This window comes from Amborella trichopoda, chromosome 10, assembly GCF_054954075.1.
Source record: "Amborella trichopoda isolate Santa Cruz 75 chromosome 10, AtrichopodaSantaCruz75HAP2 v2.0, whole genome shotgun sequence".
NCBI classification, from domain to species: Eukaryota; Viridiplantae; Streptophyta; class Magnoliopsida; order Amborellales; family Amborellaceae; genus Amborella; species Amborella trichopoda.
Genome location: NC_142345.1, coordinates 32,956,285 through 32,982,553, shown reverse-complemented (window position 1 = coordinate 32,982,553; position 26,269 = coordinate 32,956,285). Strand labels below are relative to the sequence as shown.

At 38.4% G+C, this 26,269-nt stretch overlaps 1 protein-coding gene across 4 annotated transcripts in view; it reads left to right on the top strand.

Moving 5' to 3' along the window:
• SIK1 (Protein kinase superfamily protein) overlaps positions 1-26,269 on the top strand; it is a 70,051-nt gene that overhangs the window by 25,270 nt on the left and 18,512 nt on the right. The window contains exons 5-9 of one of the 4 annotated variants that reach the window (XM_006856819.4): positions 8,183-8,273; positions 8,963-9,015; positions 22,807-22,869; positions 23,260-23,304; positions 23,587-23,622. In XM_006856819.4, the coding sequence (XP_006856881.1) occupies positions 8,183-8,273; positions 8,963-9,015; positions 22,807-22,869; positions 23,260-23,304; positions 23,587-23,622 (288 nt within the window). Of the gene's footprint in view, positions 1-8,182; positions 8,274-8,515; positions 8,619-8,962; positions 9,016-11,052; positions 11,169-22,806; positions 22,870-23,259; positions 23,305-23,586; positions 23,623-26,269 lie in introns of those variants that run through there. The other 3 variants (XM_088849744.1, XM_088849742.1, XM_088849743.1) reach the window with 3 other exon arrangements.

Genomic DNA, 26,269 nt, shown 5'->3' with positions numbered 1-26,269 from the left:
CCATAGGCAGCTACCACAAGAAAGGCAGCACTATTATCCTCCTTCATATTATTATCCTTTGCAGGCATCTCTGCATAACCAGACCCAGATACCACACGATAGGCAGCACCAGAATCTACCTTTGAAACTAGATCACCAGAAACACCCTTAATACCAGTTCCATCTCGAGGTGCAGGGTCAAGGATTATAGCCTCTTCATCCTTTCTGCAATCTCCAGATCTCATGAAACGAGATCCACTATCATCCGCGTGCAAAAGAGTATGATCAGATCTGTTAGATCTAGGTTTATCTTCGCCATGAATATTGTGACCAGAAATTAATGGATCATAACCATATTCATCCCCATCAAGATGATCACCACCATTAAAAGAGGATCTTATCTTATCAGTATTATCCACATATAAAATAGCGTGAGCAGCTCTTTTAGAGCCAGATACATCTCCGCCAATAATGATGTCAATATCATCCGCATGTACAAGAGCATGATCAGATTCAAGATGATCACCACCAATAAAAGAGGATTTTCGATTATCAATATTATCCACATGTAAAAGAGCAGATCTTTTAGTCCCAGAACCATCTCTGCCAAAAATTTGTTGATCATAAATGAGTGGATCATAACCAGATCCATCCCCATCACTATCGAGATGATGACCACCATCAGAAACAAAGGTAATACGAGCAGATCTGGTCATAGCCTCTAGGGGACCAGCACCACCATAACAATAAGCGAGACTACTATCACAGAAACGAGAAAGAAGCTCTCGAGGATCAGAAGGTTCCCCCTCCACAGGGAGAGGAACACCAATAGGGGGTGAGGAAACCACCACTGATAGACGTGACTATCGATCCATTCCAAAGTGGTATGTCAGTGGGGATTTGGGCCCCTACCCTGGAGGAAGTGACGGGACTTTAAAATGGTGTGGAGTCAAATTATCCTCATACTGTCCATATCCTCCTCTTCTAATGTTTGTGTCCTCTCAAAACCGCTTACATTGGCACCTTCTTGTGGTTTCTGCAGAGGCCAGGAGGAAGCATTGTCCTTTCACGTATAATTTCCGTAATTCGTGCCAACAACTCCTTGATTTTCTGGAGGTAGTCATAATGATTAGCAAGTCTTTGTAGAATGGACTGGTGCCAACCACCCCTCCTTGACCACACCTATGGTCTTGGCCACGGTCACGACCACGACCACGACCACGACCACGACCACGACCACGACCACGACCACGACCACGACCACGACCACGACCACGACCACGACCACGTTGCCTTCATTTGCCATTGAATGTGAAATCACCTAGACACTCACTAGGATAGCTTATTTGACTTGGGAACTTTAAGGCAAGAAAACATGTAGAGCTATGCAATAACCTTAGTACAACACCTAAAACAGTAAGAAACATTATATCCTAGAAGACGACAGTAACAACAAAGGGATAGCACTTTAAAGACCTAATGGATACCATAGAACTCTAGGACAAACCATAATATAGACCTCTAGCCCTAGGGCAGAACTTGCTCTAATACCAAACTGATGTAACCATAGATTAGCCACTTACTAATCTTTGATTACAACACCTTGAAATACATTTCGAAACACTTTAAATTCAGATAAGGCTAAATCTTCTACAATTTCAGTCGGTAATCATCCTCAAAACTAAATAAATAGCCTTGTGTAGATCAACATGCAATTTTTAGGAATTTGTTTTAATAACCTAAAAATAAGATTTCAAATCCATAATGGATTGAAAATAGTCCTTAAGCAAAATCAGCTACATAAAAGTTGATCCCGATGAAATTCAAAGTTAACCTACAAATCCAAAAGAAGAAGAGGGTGTATAGAAACTTTAAATTAACTCTGGAGGATCCTCACCACTAGTTCTGAGGTTTTCCTCACCACTACTTCTGGGTTTTTTTTTTGATAACTGTTGACATTTGTATTAATAAGAGAAGAGATACAAGATTAGTCCAAGGGAGCCTTAGGACCGAGGCTCGTGGTAAAAAAGAATTGGTCAAAAGACCATATACAAAATGGGGTTATAAAATATCCCCTTACACAGTATTCAGCACATGTACAAAAAAGATACTAGAAAAAAAGGGAAAAACAAAACCCTGGCCGTGAGAAGCACCAGTAAAGAAGTAGATAAAAGGCCCGACCCAAATAAAGCAGTGGTAGGGCGGCCTATACTTCTTCTTGGGCCAAGGCTCCGTCCTTGCCTAGCAGATCGTCGAATCTGTTCAATGTCCTCAAGATATGTGTCCATGAGATAGGCGTTTTCCTGCAAAGATAGTCAATCTCATCATAAATAGGTGAAAGGTACCAAGGGGGGGGCGCAGTCCTGGAAGCCCAAGAGATAATGTTCCTTGCGTCGCCCTCCACAAAAAGGGAGTGTCCCCAAGATCAATCAAAACTCTGTAGACCTCTAAGGAGGGCCATAGATTCAGCAAACTGCGAGTCTTGGATGCCGAGGTATTCAGAGTAGGAGAAGAGAATGTTTTGATGGTGATCCCTAAAGACCCCTCCTACAACAGCGTGGCCTGGGTTACTTTAAAAAGCAGCCATCAAAATTCAGTTTGATAGCTCCTTGGGGAGGGGGTTTCCAAAAAGAATTAAATTTGTTTTGCTTTGGATTGTGTAAGAGGATAAGCTCCCAATTGGTGAGGAAAGAGTCCATGGGGATAACGTTGAAAAGGAGGTGTTGTGACACCCAGAAGGTTACTAAGGAAGTACCCTTAAAGAACAGCGCAGGACCAGGGTTGACCATTCCCCAAAAAATACGGGCGTTTCTTTCAATCCAAATGGTTCAAGTTGTTGTAGCCACAGTTGCTTTCCAGAGGATTTTACCCGCCTTCGGCCAGTGAGCAGCCAAGTTTAATACAAAGAGATCCTTAACAATTGGGGGTACTACCCAAAGCACCCCGAACAGTTGAAGGATAAGACCCCATAAGTCGTGTGCCACATTCCAATGCAGGAACAAGTGGTTATTAGTTATGGGGTTTTGAAGTTAAGAACGTGTAAAGAAATCAGGGTTTTGAATGTAGATGCTAAATCAGGGTTAAGATTCAATGGAGTTATAATCGGTTAATTCTAGGAAAGACCTATGATTACTTTTAAGGTTTTAGTGGATTCTTAAGGGTAGTGTTTACTGGTTTGGAGGTTATAGAAATAGTTAAAAAAAAAAAAAAAAGTGAGAGAAAAAAAGTAAGAAATGAGGAAGAATACTAAAGAATTCAAGAAAAGAAAAAGGGAAGAAAAAGAAAGGAGAGGATGAAAGAATTTAGGGAAAGAAAAGAGATAAACGGAGAGGAAGAGAGTAAGAGGGGAAAGGAGAGAATAATTTTTGAAGATTAACTTGGAAAGAATAGACCTTGGGAGGTGCCATGAAGCCTTAACTATGCCATCAATCTAAGAATTCTAGTAGCCCTTCTCTAAGGGCTTCCTTTTCTTCACAAAGTTTTCAAAACAAGTCACCCATAAGGCCGGACTATCCGTCTCTCCCTTTTACATAACTTTAAACAGAATGACTTAATCGTAACTAAAATAATAAGGACTAAACTTTACAACTCCAAAAGGCATAAATACCCTTAGGTAACTAAAATAAATTAACAGATTGACAACCTTAGTTTTCACTCTCTAAAAATTATAAAAAAATTAATTCTCTAATGCCATGGTGCTTTCATTACAGAATGTTAAGAAAATGAGAGGATGGGCAATGGAAACTGTTAAAAGTCATTTTTAATTAAAGCCACAGGATCCAAGTCTCCTAAGTCTATTTGTATGGGCAGTTTTGTCCATAACATATTCTTTGGGCAGTTTTGTCCGTAACAAACTTGTTGGGCAGTTTTGTCCATTACATATTTGTTTTGGCAGTTTTGTTCATAACATAATTTTTTATTAATAATATAAAAAGTTAAGAGGTGCATGAGGATTGATTTTTAATCCTTTCACATGTCTCTCATATCTCTCTCTTTTCTCTTTCTGTCTCTCGTCTCAGATATCTCTCTCTGCTTTTTCTCTTTTCTCTCTTCGCTCTTTAGATTCTCCGACATGGTATTAGAGCAAACTCCTTAATACTTGCCTCTATCATCTTTGTCATTCTTTCTCTGTCTTCTTTGCCCTAGTTTGTTTTTTATTTTTTTAATCATAAAACCCTAGGACTGTTCGATCTAAATCCTACTGTTGTTTCCTAGGGTTGTGTGTGTAGAAGGCCATGTGGATCTGTTGTTAGTGTGGTGATGCTGATGTGTAGACCAAAATCTATAAAGAGATCGTGACTCAGTTTCAAGTTACTGCTAGTCTATGTTACTGTGTGTGTTCTCTCTTTCGATATATACAGAGATATCGTGACCTAGTTTTAATAATGGCAGCCTAATGAAGGTCAATGTGTTCAATGTGGTGTTGCCCTAATTCGTTCAAGTTGAGAACGTGACTACATCTGGAATATAAGTATTTCTCTCCTCTTTAAGTGGTTCCTAACATTGTACTAGGCTTGTGGGAGCGATTGAAATTTGCCGATCCTGTCGTCCTCTTTCCCCTTTATTTTATATGCTCATGGACAAAGAAATTAAATCTAGAATCCTTAGTCTTCTAAAAAATGAAGAGGTACAAAGCACCTCGGTAAAGTTAAATGAATCCAATTATGTTGTATGGGCTCAATTTGTCAAAGTATCCCTTATTGCAAGGGGGAACTGAAATACTTGACTAAAGACAAGCCTAGTAAACCTGATAGTAGATATGAAGAGTGGATGACTGAGAGTTATATAATTGTGATCTAGTTGTGGAGTTGTATGGAATCCAGTTCAAGTGGTTATATTTGTGGCTGCCAACAGGGGATGGCTGTTGTGGCAACTTGATGTCAAGAATGTTTTACTCGCTGGTACTTTATAAGAAGAGGTGTATAGCGGGAGTTGGATGGATGTGTAAGTTGAAGAAAGCCATTAATGGCCCGAAATATTCTCCATTGGCATGGCTTGCAAAGTTCAGTGAAATTTTTATAGCATATGGATTTCGGGCGTAGTCATGCCGATCATTTAGTATTTATTTGGAAACTAGACTCTGGAATAATTGTTTTAGTTGTCTATGTTGATGATATTGTTGTTACTGACAATGATCAAGAAGGAATCAGTCATTCGAAGAGACATCTAAAGCAATATGTTCAGAGTAAGGATTTAGGCCAGCTAAGGTATTTTCTAGGAATTGAAGTAGTTAGATCAAAGCATGGCATTAGTTTGTCTCCAAGGAAAGACATGACCAATTTTTGATAGAAACTGGAATGTTGGGTGCTAGATCAGTGGATACGCTTGGCTGTTCAAGGTAATTGTATGAGGTTCTAGGAAGGTACATAAATCTGGTAGGCAGGCTGTTTTATCTGACCATCACCAGGGCTGATATTGTTGTTGCAGTAAGTATTGTGAGTCGATTTATGAATTATTTGAGGATTCCTCATTGGGATGCAGTTCGTAGAATTTTAAGGTATCTGAAGGGAGCCCTAAGTCAGATGAAGATGTTGAGATGGATGAGTGGCAAGATAAGAAGAGATAGAATTTGAAATAAATGCATTTGGGAGAATTTAGGCGTGGCACCAATAGGTGATAAAATGAGAGAAAGTAGACTTAGGTGAGCTGGCCATGTGCTGTGTAGACTCAGTACAACACTTGTTAGGAGGTGCGGGTTAGTTCAAGTAGAGGGCTCAAAAAGGGCAAGGTATGGGCCTGAAAGAACACAGTTGGTGAGAAAATATATGGGGACTTATGGCCTCATGGAGGGTATGGCTCTTAATAGAGCAAAATGGGGGACTAGGATTCGTGTAGTCGATCCCAATTAGTTGGGAAAAGGCTTTGATGATGATGATGAAGGGAGCCCCAGGTCGTGGTTTGAGTTACAAGCCAAATAATCATTTAGCCATTGAAAGTTACTCGGATGTTGATTGGGCAGGTTCACCATCTAATAGGTGGTCTACCACAAATTATTGTACATTTATTGGTGCAAATTTGGTAACATGGATAAGCAAAAGCCGAGTGTTATGGCTAGATCTAGTGCAGAGGCTGAATACAGAGCGATGTCACATACTATGTGCGAATTTTGTTCGGCTAAAAACGCTGATGCAGTAGATGGGGTCTACTGTTGTTGAACCTATGAAGATGTATTGCTATAATAAAGCTACTATCTCTATAGCTAGTAACCTAGTGTTTCATGTATGACCAAGCATATTATAGCAAACTGTCATTTTATTGGAGACAAAGTTGCTAGTAAGCAGATGGCTACTACATATGCGACATCTAAGGATCATCTGGCATACATCTTCACCAAAAGGCTTGGTCATAATGTGTTCCAAACAATTTGTTCCAAGCTGGGCATGGGCAACATTTATGCTCTAGCTTGAGGGGGAGTGTTGAAAATCATTTGTTCTTAAAATCCTAGGATCTAAGTGTCCTAAGTCTATAGGGCCCATGTCTAGGGGGGAGTGTTAAAAATCATTTATGCTCCAACATACAATATGTTTTGTCCATAACATATTTGTATGGGCAGTTTTGTCCAATAACATATTTTCAAAAAATAGCATATAAAGTTATGAGGTGAATGAGAGTTGGTTTTTGAGCCTTACGTCAACCTTTTCTCTCTCACGCGTCTCTCATATCTCTCGCTCTCTCTCACATCTCTCATATCTCTCTTCTTTTTCTCTCTCGTTTCTCATTTCTCTCTTTAGATTTTGTGTCAGAAACATTTGCAAAAGGGCTGGGGACATCAATAGAAAGGAGGTAACTAGCAGTTGACAATAGATTGTGGTGAGAGAAAGGAACAATACAGAAAGATCACAATAACTGTGGGAAAGAAGTGGAAGAAGATGGTTTGAGGATGTGGAGGAACAAGATAAAAACAGCATTATGGAGAACTATAGCAGTCTGAAAGCCCATCTGACAATATTTTGGAAAGGTTTTCAATGTTATACTGAACTAGTCCAAGCAGGTGTATGGGAGCATTTGCATCTCTAGATAGAGGTCAATACCCCCTCAGGAAGTGCCCTAATTGTATGGCAAATTTTGGCATATCGATTACGCCTTTAAGCTCTTGAGTACGCATTGAAGCAAGGATGTCATGTTATGCATTGTATTTCGTTGCATACACACATAGTGGGTGCGATCATGTTGACTTGCGAATGCTTCATCGAATGATAGTGGATAACATGTTGAGAAACTATTTCATTCTAGCTTTCAGGGCGTGCTCAGGTCTCAAAAGTATTAAAGTTGGTAAGGAGCTCTATGCTCATTCTATGATGACTGCTCCCTCATTGGACTTTCTCAGTTGGAAATTTCTTATTGACTATGTGTGCAAAATATGATGAGTTCGTAGTCGGATGAAAGGTATCTATTACATTTAATTGGATGCATGATTGGGATATCTCATGGATAGCGTGCTCGCATGCTATGTGGATTGGGTATGGGGAAGATGCTTTTTCTGAGAAGAGGAAATTTGCTCTGTGGCGTTCACAGTATGATTGAACATGTGGACTGGATGGTGGCATGGTGTAGCTTGTTTAAGTAGGAGTATGTTACCACAAATAGAATGGCTTAGGAGAGAGAGTGCTCGAACGTATGGAGCATGTTTGTGCTGGAAAATAATTTAGAATATGAAAATAACACTACACAGTCCATCTTAAGAATATGAATCTGGGAGATTTTCTTGCCAATATATGTTTCATCTTCTATCATAAAAAATGCCACTTTTAGCTAAAGCTTCAGCAAATGACAACTCACGCTAGGAGACACCATCCCAATGGTCCTTCCAAAAGCAAACTGATCTGTATGCTTTACATCAATCCGTATAATATTGCAATCCTTCACCCCTCAAAACCTTGTTACCATCCCATTGGAAAAACACATTTTCCTTCATGTGCTCATTGTGACTTCTATGTACCATTCAAACATAATCGATGGAAACTTAGTTGTTGATGCCTCTGTTATGTATAAAGTCCCTCTACATCCTTTCATTTTTCCATGCCATGTATGTATTAAATAGGATGGCATTAATCCAGTTCATGCTACCAAGTGACAAGAGACTAACGTTTCAAGAATGCTAATTACCCATTTTTCTTGTGTCAAACATATGCTATTTTCCCTTTTATTTAAAGCAAAAATATTTTAGATTTGGAGTGCTGAAATTTCAATTTTTATTATCCAGGGTCTTTCTTATTTGCACTCCATTTTCAAGGTTCACAGAGACATAAAAGGGGGTAACATTCTACTTACTGAACAAGGAGAGGTAAAGTTGGGTAAGCGTTTCTGCACAATATTAGCTCAATATTAACTGCTAGATTTGTGTAATGATTCCTTTTGATTTTATTATAGCCATAAATTTCCATGGCTTCTCAAAATGCTTGAATTAAGTCTTGTCCAATGAGTAGTAGTTGACTTCAAATCCTCCATGCTTTTATATTGGCCATTCTATTGTAGATTAGCATTGATTCGGCAAGGGATGACCTCTGATTTTTAGTTCTCATTTCAAATTCTTTAGAAAGTGGGATAATGATGTCCAACTAATGGAGGGGAAGTATGAGGAAATCAGGGGGGAAAGGTGCATCAATAGGGAAAGAGGAAAAGAGGGACAATAATTAGAGGTAATAGGATGCATAAGTAGTTGGTGCTATGGTCATCTTGCCTCAAATTTACACTGATACTGATTTGACAATTGTCAAATTCAGAAACAGAAATGTTTTGTAAAATATGATGAAAGTTAAGGTTCACAAAGGTCATGTGCATGAGGATTCGTATCCACAGTGTAATTGACATTAATCTACTACTCTACCCGAGAGAGTGGCTCCTGTGAATTGTTTTTCAAAGTCTTTGTTTTTATTTGATTGTTTACTGGATCATTCTTGTATGCTAACGTTTGGATTTATTTATAATGATGAAGACAGCTTTTTGACTTTAGCCGTTTCTTCTGTGTTGCATACTCAAACAGGTGATTTTGGTGTAGCGGCTCAGCTTACTAGAACTATGTCAAAACGCAACACGGTACATTTTCTCAAAAATTAGTTGCCATGGAATTTTTTTTACATTATTGAATAAAAATTAATTTTTGTTAACTGTTAACTGGTCATTTCTTGCAATCTTTCTTCTAATGTTATTTCTTTTTAGCTTCCCTGTCCCTATTTTTTGGCTGTTAGTACTGGTTATTCCTTGCTATTGCATACAATTATGTTATATTGAATTTATGATCTCTGCTTGGTGCTTCTTAAACTAGCAAAAACTGGTAGTCCTTGAGCTGCCTGCTTGATTAACTCCAATAGATTGCTGTACTGTCAGCAGAAAGTAAATCTATGATTTCAAGCTTGGTATCTAGCTTTAAATTTTTCAATTTTCAGCTTCATTATTGAAGCATACCGCTCCTCGAAGCCCTAAGTTTTTGGATGATATGAAGCTCTAATTAAAAATTTTCTTCAAGATCTACCATTCTTCTCTATGAATATTTCGAAATTTGGGCATCTCGGGCCTTAAGTCATGGTCTGCAGTGTGGTGAAAAAGTTAATTATATGTTTTACAATTTTTGTTTTCATTTGGGGTGGTGGTAGGGGGGGGGGTGGCGGGGGGTGGTGTTTTTTTTTCGGGGTGGGAGAATACTTGACTTGTATTATGTAGAAACTATTTCTTTTCCAGTGTACCAAACATATGCATTCCACAGGTTGGGTGCTCTTATAACTAAAGAAGTAAAAAAAATGGTCTATATGATAACTTCAGCTTTCCGAAATGGTAGATTCTGATGCACATCTACTAAATTACAAAATAATGGCTTTATAATCCTATCGTGGCAGAAAAACAGTAGACTACTACTATACTAAGTACCCCTGGGGTCCACCTGCTGCCCCCTTCTAGGCCAGGGAATTGGCCACTTGGTTGGCCTTCTGCAAGATGTGTGTGAAGGTGACCCGGATGTTCCTGGAAAGATAAACGATGTGATCAAATAGGGGACTAATCTTGAGGGGCATGGGGTTCTTTTAGAGGCCTAATATAACAGTCTTGGAGGCTTGGAGTCATCTTCAATGATGAGGGAATTATTTGCTTTCCCAGTTTGGCGTACCCTTTTCAGTCCTTGAGTAAGGCTATGGTTTCAGCCATTGCCAAGTCGACAATGCCAATGTGTCTGGAGGTAGAGAATAAGGTATTCCCCTAGTGGCCTCCTAGGATGCACCCCAAACTTGCTAGGCTGCGGTTCCGATGGAGCACCTGCCGATGTTCGACTGGATATGCCCATGGTCCTGTGGTCACCATAGGGTCAATCTTGAGATCGTTGAGGAACTGAAGTTAAGGACTTCACTCCACTTTGTGGCATAATCGCATGCCAAAAATCCATGAAGCCTTTGTAGCCTCTCACCCACAAGATGATAGTAGATGTGATTCAGTCACGGATGGATAGAAGGGTGGATTCTTTACGTTCAAAGATATTGGCATTCCTTCCTTCCCATGTAGACCAGACTGTTGCCAGAACCCAAGATCTCCATAAGAATCTTCCATCGGCTGGATACAGTAGCAGGAAGATTGCCTGGGACTGCTGTTGCGCTGTGCTTGGCATTATCCATTCCCAGCTGAAAGTTTGTAGTAGGCCCGCCCAGAGTGGGGACGCAGCCCTACAGTGTAGGAATAGGCGGGTGTTGGATTCTTCATGGTTCAGGAACTAGGCAACATTACTTTGAAGTTGATATGTTGTGAGTGCCCTATTAGATAGCACGATCTAGTTAAGTACTCATGTTGTGAAAGTGAATATTGAAAGCTCCTAGTTCTCTTTTAGTTGTGTTCAATTCTTTGAGGACTTAATTTATCCTTCTTTTCACTTAAAGGGCACTTTTTTATGTAATTAAAATTTATAATCAATATAATATAATAGAGATGTCTGTGGAGGTCAATTTGAACTCCATAGGACTCTCTCTTGCTCTGGTCTTTCAAAAGTGGCTCTCCTACTCTTTCTTTCTAACCAAGATTTTGATATCTTTTTATTTGTTGTTCTTTTCACTTCTTCTTTCCTTGGTTGTTACTATATTTTTAACATGGTATTAGAACAAGGTTGCTTCGAGAGGTTTCTTTTGAAACTGTAAAGATGTGATTTGGCCGTGCGAAGGTCTCTAAAAGCCATATGGTCAGAAATGCTAGAGCTGAAGGAAAAAATATTGGAGGTATGAATCCCTATATCTGAAAGAAGGTATGAAATGAAAAACCATAGTTTAACGGTTGCTTCATTGAGTTTAGATTTATTTATTTATTTTTAAAAAAGGTTTCTTCGTTGAGTTTGGATGCGAGATCAGAAATCCTAGACTGGTTGGTATGATTTGATGTTGTCTATTGTGGACTCTTTAAATGGATTGAACCATTGTTTGTGATTTGTGAAACTTAAAGTCTTTTTCATGATCTCTAGTATGGATGATCTGGGGTTCCTGTTCAAAGTGTTTTTGAGTGGCTGATTGTTGTGATCAACGTGTTTTCTTTGGTGTTTTTTAGGCTGTTTTGTGGTCAATATGTGTACGAGTGATTCAGGCTATTCTTCCAACTTCACTGGTACTCTAGTGTAACTTCTCATATGGGTATATCCATGGAGATAACCCTGGAATGCAGATTACTATTGTCTAGATCGATGGGATAAATTATTTAGAGTAGTCACAGACTGCTAATATGTTTATTCGTGGAAGAGGCAAGTTGGGGTATATCTGTGGTAAGATTAATGAACCTGATGAAACATATCCTTCCAATGAGAAGTTGGAATTGAAAATCTGTCTTTTTATATCTCGGTTATTACACTCGATGCAACCATCGATTAGTAGAGCTTTTTTTATTCTTCAAACCCCGAGTGAGATTTGGGATTCTGTACATCGAATCTCAAAGCAAGAATGTGGTTCTAGTGTACCAAGGTATGAAATTTCCCATCTTCAACAGTGAAAGAGGTATCTTGTAATCTATTTTTCATTACTTTGTAGTATGTGGGAGGAGTTGGACAACTATTCAAGGTCTTTTTAAAGAAACATGTTGGATCTAGTTGATGGCCAGCTACATTCAATCGTCCAGCTCAGTTTAATGCTCATAATGCTTCATTCGTAGGGAATTCAGCTGCTACTAGTAGAGATCAGCCAATACAAAATGCAATCCAATCTTTGCTTTTTACTGCAAAAGAGATGGCACTAATCCCTAACAAGGAGATTGAAGGTCTTCGCTATTGTTCTCACAATCAGATGCCCATCCGCAACCTTTACTTTATCCTTTACACTATTAGGTCCTCATGTTTCTGCTAATCCTGTCTCCCCTACTTCATCTAGACAATCGCGGATTATTGATTCAAGAGCATCAGATCACATGACCAATGCATATTCCTTGTTTTCTTCCCATTCTCTTTGTTTTGTTACATACAAACTTAGGATAGTTGATGGGTCTTTAACCTCTATAACTGGAAAAGGAATTATAAATATTTCTCTTCAGATGTCATTGTCATCAGCTGTTCATATTCCAGCTTCGCTACAAACTTAATGCCTATCAATCACAAACCAAGAGTCTTATTTGTAGTGTGACCTTCTTTCCTCCCGATCTTATTTTTCAGGATCTGGGTACAGGGAAGGTGATTGGTAGCAGCCATGATGTTGGTGGTCTTTACATTCTAGACTCGACAATAACTACCTCTCAAGCTCAACAGTCCAGCTCTAGTGTTAATAAAGATCAAATTTGATAGTGGCAATTGAAAGGTGTGGCTATGTGGAATTAAATGCTATATATTAAAAACTTTCTTCTTTCCTTCATTATTGAATCTGAATTCCACTTACAAGTTCCACAATTTGCTGTTGTACATGTAAACTAAAACCCTAAATACAACCCAAGACTTATTTTTTACTGCCAGAACAAATATACACAATCCAGGAATAAAAACCAATCTTCCAGTAACAATTTAAGTACAAATTATATTCTTAGAAAGTCACAATAAACATGGAAATATGATTGAAAAATGACAGCAAGACTTACTCGATTGTGCCTAGGGTGACCCCCGTAGGACTTGCTACACCCCACACCCTATTTCCTGACCGATGACACACTTTTTGTCCTATTGGTCTTGCTGGAATTTCAGAGCCAAGAAGCTTGTTTAGGCAGCACCTCTCAATCTAGGGTTTAGAGAGCATCAAAATGCAATTAGGGGTTTACTAGAACCCTTAGGAACAGATTAGGGCGTGCCACAAAAGGCACCTCTCTTTTCTTGGGCTGGGCATGCCTCACTCTCTCACCAAACCCTATCTAGGGTTTTATTGCATATGGCATGCCACCCTAAGATTGTTCCCTTTAAGGGTGGCGTGCCCTCTTAGAGAGAGAGGAGAGAGAAAAAGACAACAAAAGATGAGAGAGAGATAGAGGCTTGTTTGGGATGTGGAGGGGAGATAGAGTGAGAGAGACTCAATTGTGTAGAGAATTAGAAGGGGGGTTCACCTCCTTTTAAAGGCCACATGACCTCCCTTAGGTATATGCCTATCAAATGACTCTCACCTTGACCAATAGGAATTTAAGAAATTTTTGAGGTGAGAGAGAATAAAACCTGAGCCACCCAACCCTTTTCAACCATCACGATGGGAGGAATATTAGGAACGTTATCCTAATATTTGACCTATATCCACTTTTAGTCCAATTAGGATTAAAACAATCTAAAACCTTCTAGAACTTCCTAATATCTCTTTTAAAATTGTAGAAGTCAAAAGATAATATAATTTGGTCAAAACTAGCTCCCACAAAAATAGGCACATAATCTTTACTTTTAAAATATTATCTATAACTAACTTATCTTAAAACATAATGTTTTAACAAAAACTTATGGAAAAAGGAAGGGGGCGTGCCACCCCTGACATGGGAGCCCCCATGAACCCCACGCCCACCCATGAGGTATGGCACACATGTGGGGCTCTTGGATCCAACCCCACATGTTGCTTTCCTTTATCCCATAACTATGAAAATACCCTTTTCAAAAAATATACAGTAGAAAATTTTAAAAATTCTAAAAATTTATAAAATTCTCATAAAGATTTCTAATACTAAAAATAAAATATCTAGAAGTGGATTGTACCAATGGGTCATATCAAATGACTATAAGGGCAGTCCACCGGACCCTACTGTCTTCTCAAACCAACTCCACATAATCCATGACCCACATAATCAATGCAGGAGCTCATAATTGGCTCATCGAAGTTTGGCAATAAACAGTAGAACCACAATCCTAGAATGTGAGTTACAATTTGCCCCCCCTCCCCCTTAAGAGCAAGTCAAACACATGTCACTACAGTGGAAAGGAGGATTCTCCCTATGAATGTGTACATGTATCCCTTTTCAGGGTTGCTTTCCGATAATACGGATGTCATATGTACATGTCATGTACAAGTTTGTTGAGGATTCAGCTTTTGCTCTTACAGGCCTACCTCCGCACACAGGAGACCATGCAACTCTCTTGGCCAACAAACCATCATTGGGCATCTCTCGGACCTCAATAAGGGATGACCCATTATAAACCCTTTTTTATAGTGCCACATACTTATGGGTTAGGGTTTTGGACATGACCAGGAACATAGACCACCTAACTCTTAGTCAGCCAACACACACACTCCCACTCCCACTGAAGTGTATGAACCACCATAAGTGTCTTTTACATGCTCTCACAGCCTTTGAAGGCCACAAACCCCAACAACATTTTTGACTTGGTCATTTGGCTTTTCAGTCCTTAAAAGTTTTGTTCCCTAAGTTGTTGGTTTCTACTAGAGTGTCTAAGTTTCAATGTGAGGCTTGCGAGCTGTCAAAACATTGTAGAAACTCTTATTTACCAAGTAGTAATAAAAGTAATATTCCTGTCGCTATTGTTCATTTTGATGTTTGGGATCTTTCTCGTGTTACCTCTTGTTTTGGTTATCGCTATTTTGTTTTTTTTATGGATGATTACTCTCAATGCATTTGGATCTACCTTATAAAACCAAAGATCAAGTTCAAATATTTGTAAGGTCTTTCATAAGATGATTCTCACCAATTTGATACTAAAATCAAGGTACTTCGATCTCACCATGGTGGGAAGTATTGTAATGAAGATACTTGGATGGGCATGGAGTAATACATCAAAACTCTTGCACGTGTATGGTACAACAAAATGGTGTAGCTGAAAGAAAGAACGTACAACTCTTTTCTTAAGCATGAACATACCAAAGAAATTCTGGTCTGAAGCTGCGCTCACTGCATCCTATTTTATTAATTGGATGCCATCTAGTATTTTAGATTATGAGTCCCATATAAACTTTTCTATCCTGTTTGTCCATTGTTCAATGCTGCCCTTAAAGTCTTTGGTTGTGCTTGCTTTGCTCATTTTTTGGGCAGTTTCTTGGATCCCAAATATGTAAAATGTATTTTTCTTTGTTATCCATCTTTGCAAAAGGGTTATAAATGCTATGATCCAATGTCAGGGAAGAAAGTTATCTCAATGGATGTAGCTTTTTTTGAGTCCACTCTCTTCTTCCCGAGCTCTCTTCAGGGGCAGAACAGTGTGGAAGAAAGGTCCTTCCTCTTCCTATAACTATTATTTCTGATTCTTGAACCTAGGATGACAGTTTTTTGTTTGCCGGGGGGGGGGGGGAGATTTCTAATGTTGCTGAAAAGAAAGAATTAAAATTCTATACTCGACGAGAGCAAAAGGAAGTGGAGTTTATCATAGTTGACAAGGCTTCACGCCAATTGTATGCTTCTAATCCAACTAATATTTCCAGACCCTAGTGCGACGATTCTCATCTGCACCGATGCTGTATGCCAAGATAAATGAAGTCGCACTATACACCTGATTAATTTTGTTTCTTATGAGTCCTTGTCTCCTTCCTATCAAGCTTTCATGTCTTCTAGTCTTTTCCTTCCGGTGTTATAGAAGCGTTAGCTCATTCCACCTGGAAAGAAGCTATGTGCGAGGAGATGAGGTATTAATGAAGAATGGTACTTAGGAGCTGATAGATTCTCCTAAAAGGTAGAAGCTAAGCTGGATGGTTGCAAATGGGTCTACATGATAAAATACAAGGCTGATGATATAATTAACAAATACAAGGCGAATATTTGCCTAGGGCTTATGGAATAGACTCTCAGGTGACTTTTACTCCTATGGCTAAGATGAACTCCATTTGGGTCCTTATCTTTGTATTTAGGAAAACGCTTTGACAATGATGATGATATCTTTGGCGGCTAACATGGAGGGGCCGTTACAACAACTAGATATCATGAATGTGTTCCCTTATGGGGAATTATAGGAAGAACTGTACATGGTTCCTCCACCTGATTTCAGGCTCCTAGATATGAGGGAAAAGTGTGTAGATTGAGAAAGGTCATTTATGGACTAAAAAGCAGTCTCCCTGAGTGTGGTTTGAAAGGTTTAATAGTGTTGTCCAAAGAGTCAGTATAGTCAAAGTCATACTGATCTTACCTTATTTGTGAAACATACCAAGGTCAGTACCTCTGCCTTGATTATATATGTGGATGCTATTGTTGTAACATGTAATTGTCCTTAGGAAATTCAATAACTCTAGAACTTTTTGGCAAGGGAATTTGAAATTAAGGATCTAGTCCCATTGAAATATTTTCTTAGAATAGAGGTGGTCAGAGATGAAATTTTATTTCTCAAAGGTATGGCTATGTAGAACTTTAAGTATAAATTCAAATTTTTTCTCTTTTTCATTATTAATAATTGGAATATCTAGTTACAATTGCCACAATACAATGCAGAAATAGAAATGAAACCTACTACAATCTAGGATCTTCAACTCTTGCTGCAAAACAAAATTCATTCAAAACTATATTCATACTTATAATAATATAAATATGAATACAATTAGGTGTCCTAGTCCAGGTAGGAATCCTAATTCAAACTGGACTCTTAATGCAAATAGGGCTTCTAAACAAAAGTATGAATCAAGAACTGAAAAATAAAATTAATAAATAAAATTGGGAAGACTCATTGAACTTTTGCCTAGGGTTACCCCCTTGGGACTTTGCACACCCCACACCCGATTACAAAATGATGGCGCATTTGATCCCTAGGTCCTGCTGAACCCACTACTGGGAAACCCCTCTAGAATACCCTATCACAAAATTATGGGGCTGAGAGCATGGGCTACTACAATTAGAGTTTCTTTAGACCCTTTTGAAAAACATTGGGGCATGCCTCTATGTGGCACCTCCGGTAACCAATACTAGGGTTGGGCATGCCCCCTCTCTATATCCTTAGTGCTGTGTATCACCCTTAGGTCTATATTGGGGGGGGGAGGGAGTGTGCCACCTAGAGAGAGAGAGAGAGAGAGAGGTCTGAGAAACAAGGGTGAAAAGAATTGAGGGGTGCTCCTTATATACGCCATAATGGCTGAAGGTATTGCACTTAGATTAGGATTCAGTTTGATTGAAAGAGTTTCTGGTAGTCTATGAGATGAGAGAGAATCAAATCAGAGCCATCCATCCTCGAAATCACCCATCATGATTTAGGAACTTTGTCCTCTGAATCTTTGATCCATATCCACATCTAGTCAATCAAGGATAAGACTAGTCAAATCTTCTATTTTGACTAAAATTTCTTTTCTCTCACAAAGACATTGTAGAAATTCAAAGTCCAAGAGTCTTGGTCAATTCTCAAAGTCATAAGAATATTTTACAAAACACAATATTCTCTTCTTCCAAATAATATTCTTACGAAATCTTTTCCAAATCTTGCTAGATTCCCCACCAGATCTCCCAACTCATTGGGAAGTATATGGGGCATGTGGGCCACGTGGGCCCCATGTTCAACTCCATGTGGACCCCCACATGTGGGAGCTCGGTCCTTGGCCCCCATTGTGGGTCTCACGATGCCCCTACCAAATTCATAAATATAAGAACTACCCTTTAAAAGGGATTTAAGCCATAAAATAATTTATAAATTTTTTAAAAGATATTTAAAATCATAGCAACATTAATAAAATTGAAAGCAATATTTTTGAAGATCTTAAAAAAAATCTAAAACACTCGTAAAATAAATTTAAAAGTGGATTGGTTCTTATGTGTGCTAGAAACGCTGATTCAATACTATCTTCTCAAGCCAATCCAATGGGACCCATAACCCAAAGTTATGTGCAGGGATCGTGATTGATCCATCAAAACTGGCGAATAAATAATGGAAGCATAGACTCAGTATGTGGATTATAGGTTGCCCCCCAAGAGCAAGTGACATGCACATATCACTAAAGTGCAAAAGGTACTATCTCAATGATTATAGACATGTATCCCTTTGTAAGGTTGTTTCCCAAAATACATGTGTCATATGTATATGTCGTGCAAAAGTTTGTTGATGATTTCACCTTCACTCTTACAAGCCTGCAACTGCATACAGGAGACCACAAAGCTATCTTGGCAACCTTGTAGAAATCATCAATTGGAAGATTTTCATGTTTTCATCCGGCTTGACTTGCACAGCCTCGAGTTCGCAAACTAAAGCTCTAAATTGCTGTATATGCTTGGTTAATTTGCCTCCTTCATTCATCTTCAAATCTGAATATTTTTTCATAGCCGTTGTTTTTCTAGTGTGAGAAGGAGTGGCATAATCTGCCTCGAGTCGTTCATGAATCCCCTTTGCTGTCTTCAAGGGCTCATACTAGAGAGCATGGGTGTCATCCATGGTCATAAGTAGAACATACTGTGCCAAAGTGTTTTTGCACTCCCACTGAGCTTAAGAATCCCTAATGAACTGCCTTTCATAAACATTACCTCTTGGGGTAGTTGGGGATCATCAGTAAGCATTTAGCTAAGTCCTTCTTTGAAGAGGACATAGCCTATTTTTATCTTCCAACTAGCATAGTTCTTCCTATCAAATCTTTTAGACTCAATAAACTCTGCCAGGAAGCTTTTTGTTGTCATGTTTCTAGACTCAAAAATAAAAAAAAATCCTAGACTGACAATAAAATTTAGAGGCTTTGATACCAATGAAAGGAGTGGCTATGTGGTACTGCAAGTTAAGAAATTTAGCAATTTTTTATTTTTCTTTTATTAATATACCTGAATTTCACTTACATGGGCTACAATACACTGCTGTGAATTTAAAATCCTAAACACAACCTAGGATCTTTACTTTTCAAAACAAATGGATATCATCTAGGAGCAATAAGCAATCTTCCACTATGATTTTAAGTACAAAATATGTTCCTAAAAATTTACAAAAAAATATAAAATATGATTGTAAAGTAATTAAATAACCTGAAAAGACTTACTAGAAGATGCCTAGAGTTACCCTCACAGGTCTTGATACACCCCATATCCAATTTCTTGACCGATGATACTTTTTTGTCCTTTTTTTATCTTGCTGAAATTTTAGAGATGGGAAGCTTTCATAGGCAGTATCTCTTACTATGGGGTTTTGGAGAGCATGGAAACATAACTAGCGTTTGTAGGAACTTTAGGAGCAAATTAGGGCTAGGCTTGCAGGCATAGAATCCTCCTATGGCTGGCCATAGTCTTTTTTCTTATCCAAACAGCAAAACCCTAGTTAGGGTTTCAATGTGGCACCCTTGTCTTTTCAAATTTTGGGTGGCATGACCCTTTTTAGAAGGGAGGAGAGAGAAAAATAAATTTTTTATGAGAAAGATTTGGTGCATTGAGGAGAGAGAAATACATGTGTTGACAGAGAGGGGGCTCAGTGGTGTTTAAATAAAAAGAATATCTTCTCCTATGTGGATTAGAATTTCTTCCTTAGGTATTGCTTATCCAATGACACAACTTGACCAATAGGAACTTAGGAAATCTGTGGATTTAGAGAGAACAAATCTGAGCCATCCATCCCATAAATCAACCATCATGATTTTGGGTGGAAATTAGGAACTTTATCCCCTTATAATATGACCCTAGGCCAACTTTTATTTAAGCTAGAGTTATAACCAATCCAAAACTTCCTACTATCTTTCTAAAATCTGTGGGAAGTCAAACTAATTAGAGTTTTAGTCAAACCAAACTCCTAATTAAAACAATTTTTTAATATTTAAAAGATTTCCTTAAATAACCTTTAACCAAGAAGAAAATATTTCACAAATAAAAGCAAGAGGACGTGCCACCCAAGGGAGATTAAGTGCTCCCCACATCCCATCCGTGGGGTGGCACACATGTGGGGCTAGATCCTGGATCCCACATGTGCCCTTATAAATTTTAAAAATTATGAAAATGCCCTTTTGAAGGATTTTACAGCAGAAATAAATTTTTAAAATTCTGAAATTTTTTGTAAAAATCATAAAAACACTTCTAATGCCAAAATAAAATATTTTAGAAGTGGAATGGTACCAATGATCAAAAAATTAACAACAATAAGAGCACTCCACTTGACCCAAGAACCATGATCCACTACGGTTTTCATGTCCAACCTTACAAAGACCTATGACCCACGGTTTCAATGTAAAGGCTCATGATCGGCTTGTCAAGGTTGATTAATAAACAATGGAACCATGATCCTGGATGTAGATTTCAGTATCCCTCTTTAAGAGCAAGTCTAACAGTTGTCACTATAGTGCAAAGGGGGCTCTCTCTATGCATATGTACACATGTCCCAATATAGGGATACTTCCCAGTGATGCGGCTATCATGTGTATATGATGTGTCGAAGTTTTTTGAGGTTTTGGCCCTTGCTTTCACAGGCATACAACCGCTCATAGGAGACCACACCATAGTTGCGGGACCCTTGGGGGAAGGCCTCGGTCTCACCTTAGGAACTCGATCCCATAGTTCCTCTAAAGGATCTTAAGAGGGAGATGGATTTAGAAAATATGGATCTCGCTCCCTATAAAATGAGATCTCGGTCTACATGCTTGTAGGATCCAAGGAGAGGAACTATACTATTAATTGAACTACTGTTCCTCTCCTTAGTATTATAGATTTATTTCTTTAAAATATATTAAGCTGTGGTGCATATCACATTGTATTATGCTAGAAGTATGTATTAATTAACTATTGTTTAATATCATAATAAGTCAATTTATGATATTATTAAACTGTATTATTGTTAGCAAATTGGAGTATTATAACTATGGCATTGGTAATAAGCTAAGGTGTGTGATAATGGATCGAGCGATCATTGGCTCATTCCTGATTTATTCTATTAATTGATCTTGGTTTATGTATTATGGACTATAGATCCCTCCTGGTCAAAAACTCAATCCCAACGTCATGGGATATTGATCCCAGGTATCCTAGGATCTAGCTTCTTAACTTGTTGAATATACAGACGTTGATCCTAACCCAAGTTGCTTCCACCCTATAGCAGTTTGGTGCTCCCCGAACTGAACTTGCTCCCGAACCTGCTCCTGCCTCCAACAGCTATGGACCACATAGTCCTCCTGGCCAGCAAACATCATCTTTGGGCATCTCTTTGAACTCAATAAGTGATGACCCACTCTAAACCCCTTTCGGCAATGCCACATGCCCAGGGGTATGCGTTTTGGACATAACCAGGGCCATAAATCACCCAATCCATGGTCAATCAATACACACACTCCCACTGAAGTACATATTCCACTATAAATTATCATTTTTTAAGCTTTCTAGGTCTTTCATCATCATCATCATCATCATCATCCCAATTGATTGGGGTCGGCTACACGAATCTTGGTCTGCCATTCTGCTCTATTAAAAGTCATACCATTAGTGAGGCCATAAGTCTTCAGATCTTTCCAAACTACTTCCAACCACGTTCTTTTTAGCCTACCCTTTACCCTTTTAAGCCGTTCCACTTGAACTAACTCGCACCTCCTAGCAAATGCGAGTTAACTTTCTAGGCCTTTGAAGAATAGAAAACCCAACAGAAAGACCACAAAGGCCTGAGTTAGAGATTCTCCTCCGAAAGGAATTGGGCTTCACCACTTCTTTTTTCCTCCCCTCATCCTTTTCCATCTCAACTACCAATCTTCTTCAAAGTTTAGCTGCTGCTCTTTGAGCCCTACCCAAGTGCAACATTCAGTTTTATAGGTTCTACCATCCGTGTTGCGTAGAAAATCCTAAGAAGACCAGACATCCATCATCCCAAAATCTCTTTTAAATACCTTCCATCCCTAGTCCTTTGAATCCCAAACTCAACCCTAGTTGCACCCCTTTCATCATTGTTATCTTGCTGAACTGTTGAATTCCAGCAATTCTAACCATGATTAAGCCCTTTAAATTCAAACCTTAAACTTCAACTCGACCTTGCCAAATCCTCCCCCATAAAGCTAGCTTAAGTCCAACCTCATTATTATTATTGTTATTATTACTATTATTGGGTAGTTCAACGGCCCGCGGGCGTAATGGAGCTCAAGACGTCATCTTGTGGTGCCCTGCCATGCTGAGCACTTAGCCTTGTGCCCATTTCTACTTCATTCCTTAATAATAGAAGAGACGAATACATCCAAAACCCACTGTATGGAGTGTTTAGGAAAACCTGAACCCTTTAGAACTTCTAAATCCTAGCCTAAGCAGAACTCCAGATCCTACTCCAAACCATTTCTTTCATGCCCAAAACGCATGTTTCGCTTGTGTAGGAGACAAAGCCCCTTGGTATTATAGCAATTACTATGCGTTATTTGGATAATGTATCTTCTCTACTCTTTTCCTTTTTACAGTTAGATTGATTTAGAAGTGATATTTGCTCAAAATTTCCCTTGGATGTTATCCATGAATTTGCAACCCTGCTACTATTTATTCATTGATGGTCTTTTTTGAAATTATATGCATTGCGAATATGCTTGTGTGTTTATGCTATGGACTATTGTAAAACATTTGTACTTCTGTTGCTTTGTTGTGTAGTTCATTGGCACTCCTCATTGGATGGCTCCGGAAGTGATTCAGGAAAGCCGATACGATGGAAAGGTAACAAAGTCATATTGTTCATTTTGTTATTTGGTATCTGCAAGTACATGTTTTAGGTGAATTTATATATTGTAGCTCACTACCATGAACTGGTATTCTTTCCCGACAGTTACATGCACTTCTTGTGATGACCTTTTCATCTCATTCTGCTTGTAGATTTTCATGCATTTAGATTTTTTGATTGAAATACTTTTGATGTGTTATGGTTATCTCAAGCTGTATGTCAATCTGGATCTATACAATGAGCATAACTTCCTGCTAGCTTCTCATATTTTTGTGTAGATGTTACCAGACTGATACAACTGACAATGTCAGAAGGCCATGGAAATTCTAATTAGTCAGTTCTTTTTCCTCTGCTCATGAAATGCAATCTAACAGCTTCCTTTGTAGGTGGATGTTTGGGCTCTTGGAGTGTCTGCAATTGAAATGGCTGAGGTACTATCTTAAGAACTATGGAAACATTTGTCCCTGTTTTTTATTTGTGATGGGCAACTTTATTATTATTATTATTATTATTATTATTATTATTATTATTATTATTATTGTTTGAACTTAACTTGAAATATTAGCCGAATTTCAGTGTCCTTCCTTTTGTCTCTAATTTTGATGGTTCTGTTTTAACTTTGAGTATTTTTCCCCTCTTTCTTTTTTGTACCTGGGATCTAATAAGAGTTTCCAGTGATTCTCTAATAGTCCATTTTGTCTTTTCATTCTCAGGGGCTACCACCACGATCGACCGTGCATCCGATGAGAGTCAGTATTGTTCTGGAGAACTCAAGTTCTGATTGTATGCATGGAAATCACATTTCAGGATTGTTTGTGCTTTAATGTGAAGCAGTTTTTCTATTTTAAAATAGGATATCTTAGATATGATGCTCTGTTTGGAATACTTTTCTCTAGTTACGTATATATGTGACTTATTCTGGAGATCACAATATAGTGCACAAGTTTTGAATAATGTGAGTGATTTGTCTTGGATGGAAGACCTCTCTTTATATCTACTAGTTTATCTGCTATCTATATCTGTCCATGTACACACATGCACTTGCATGTGGTCTTGTGTCTTTGTCATTCTAGATATTAAGAGGTGGAGACATTCATGTTTTCATAGCTTCGTGAAACTATTGTTTCTCCAATAAAATTACGACTAATGTTTCTCCAATAATATTACTTCCATGAATTTGATATAATGCAACATAAAGGTTCTCACTATGAAGTCCCTCTTGCCCATTTCTAGATTGAAAATTTTGCAGGACCTTGTGTTTCCGCACCTGCATTTTGACATACATGTCCAAAACATGAAATTGTACTGTCCTCTATTGCTTTTTATTCAAATTTTGAGATGGAAGTAGTTGGGAATTACCTATCTCTACTCACCACAACTGGCAAAATCAGCAATAAAGAAATCTAAACATAGATTCTGATGAAGGACTGCCTCTTTGTTATTATGAAGAAGGGAGCAATTTCCTCAAAGGTACATGGCTTCTCAAATTGCCTTTTAAGAGGTTCATCATCATCATCATCATCGCCAAAGCCTTTTCGCAACTAATTGGGCTCGCCTACATGAATCCTGGTCCGCCATTCTGCTCTCTTAAGGGTCATATCCTCAGTGAGGCCATAAGTCCCCATATCTTTTCTCACTGCTCCCAACCATGTCCTTTTTCACCTATCTATTGCCTTTTTTGAGCCTTCCACTTGAACTAACTTGGACCTCCTAACAGGTGCTATACTGGTTCTGTGCCACACATTGTCAGTCTACCTAAGTCTACTGTCTTTCATCTTATTGCTTATTGGTGCCACACCTAAATTTTCTAGAATATATTCATTTCGATTTCTATCCCTTCTTGTCTTGCCACTCATCCATCTCAGCATTCTCATCTCCGCTAAACTTATTCTGCGGGTACACTATTTTTTCACTATGGAACATTCTGCCCCATAGAGCAAAGTTGATCTGACAACTGTAACTTGCCCTTCAACTTCATTGGTATGCGGCAATCACATAAAATTCTAGTTGCACATCTCCAATTCGCCTACCCAACTCTAATTTTATGTGTGACATCTTCCTCAATCTCCATTTTCTTGGATTATCAACTTAAGATATCGAAAGTGCGCTCTTTTTAGTATTTCTTGGCTGTCAATCTTAACTACTTCCTCGTCTCTACTCCTATTATTACTAAACTTGCATTCCATATACTTTGTCTTAGTCTTGCTAATTTTAAAACCTTTAGATTCTAGATCATCCCTTTAAAGTAATACCTTTGTGTTGTTGCCGTTTTGGGGCTCATCGATCAAAACTGTCATCTTTGAACAACATGCACCACGGTACCTCATCTTGTAGGTGTCTAGTTAAGTTTTCTATAGCTAAAACAAGAAGCTACGGGCTCAATGCTGACCCCTGATGTAGATCTATTGTCATTGGAAACTCACTCGTTTCTCCTCTAGTTGTTCGTACATTAGTTAGCTCTCCATTGTACATTTCTCTCACCATGTCGATGTAGTGTCTGGAGATTCGTTTCTTTTTCAACGCCCACCAAATTAAATCTTGAGGTACTCTATCATAAGCTTTATCTAGATTAATTACCTAATAAGGAAAATAGCCTCGGTCGTTGACCTTCTTGGTATAAAATCGAATTGGTTTTCTGATACATTCGTTTCATGACTTAGTCGTTGGTGAATCACTCTCTCCCAGAGCTTCATAGTGTGGCCCATAAGTTTGATCCTTTGATAGTTCATACAATTATGTAGTCTTATTTATTCTTGTAAATAGGTACCACAGTACTTTTCCTCCATTCATCTGGTATTTTCGTTGTTTTCAACACTTTATTGAACAACTTGGGCAGCCAGATAATGCCAATCTCCCCCATACACTTCCAAATCTCTTTCGGGATACCATGTGGTCCTAAAGCCTTTCCTATCTTCTTCCTTTTCAAAGCTTCTTCCAATATCCTAATCCTATGTATGTATCTATAACCTCAGCCCTCATTTATGCAAACTGTTCCTTCTACCGCTATGTTCCCATTATGTTTGTCATTTAATAATTTTTTAAAATAAGTTCCTACCTTTCGTTGACCTCTTCATCCTTCACCAAGATCCTTTGATTCTCACTCTTAATGCATTTAATATGGTCTAGATCCTTTCATTTTTTCTCTCATTTTTGCTAATTTGAAGACATCTTTTTCACCTTTTCTTGTTCCTAGTTTACTGTATAAATTATCATATGCCGTAAGTTTAGCCTTACTATTTGTTTAATGTTTTTTTTAGCATTTTCATATTCTTTGGAGTTTTAATCATTTCTATTACGCTGGCAAGTTTTATAACATATGATCGTTTTTCGCTAATGGCCTTGTGAACCTCATCACTGCACCACCAAGTTTCCTCATCGGAATTTCTTTTTCCTCTA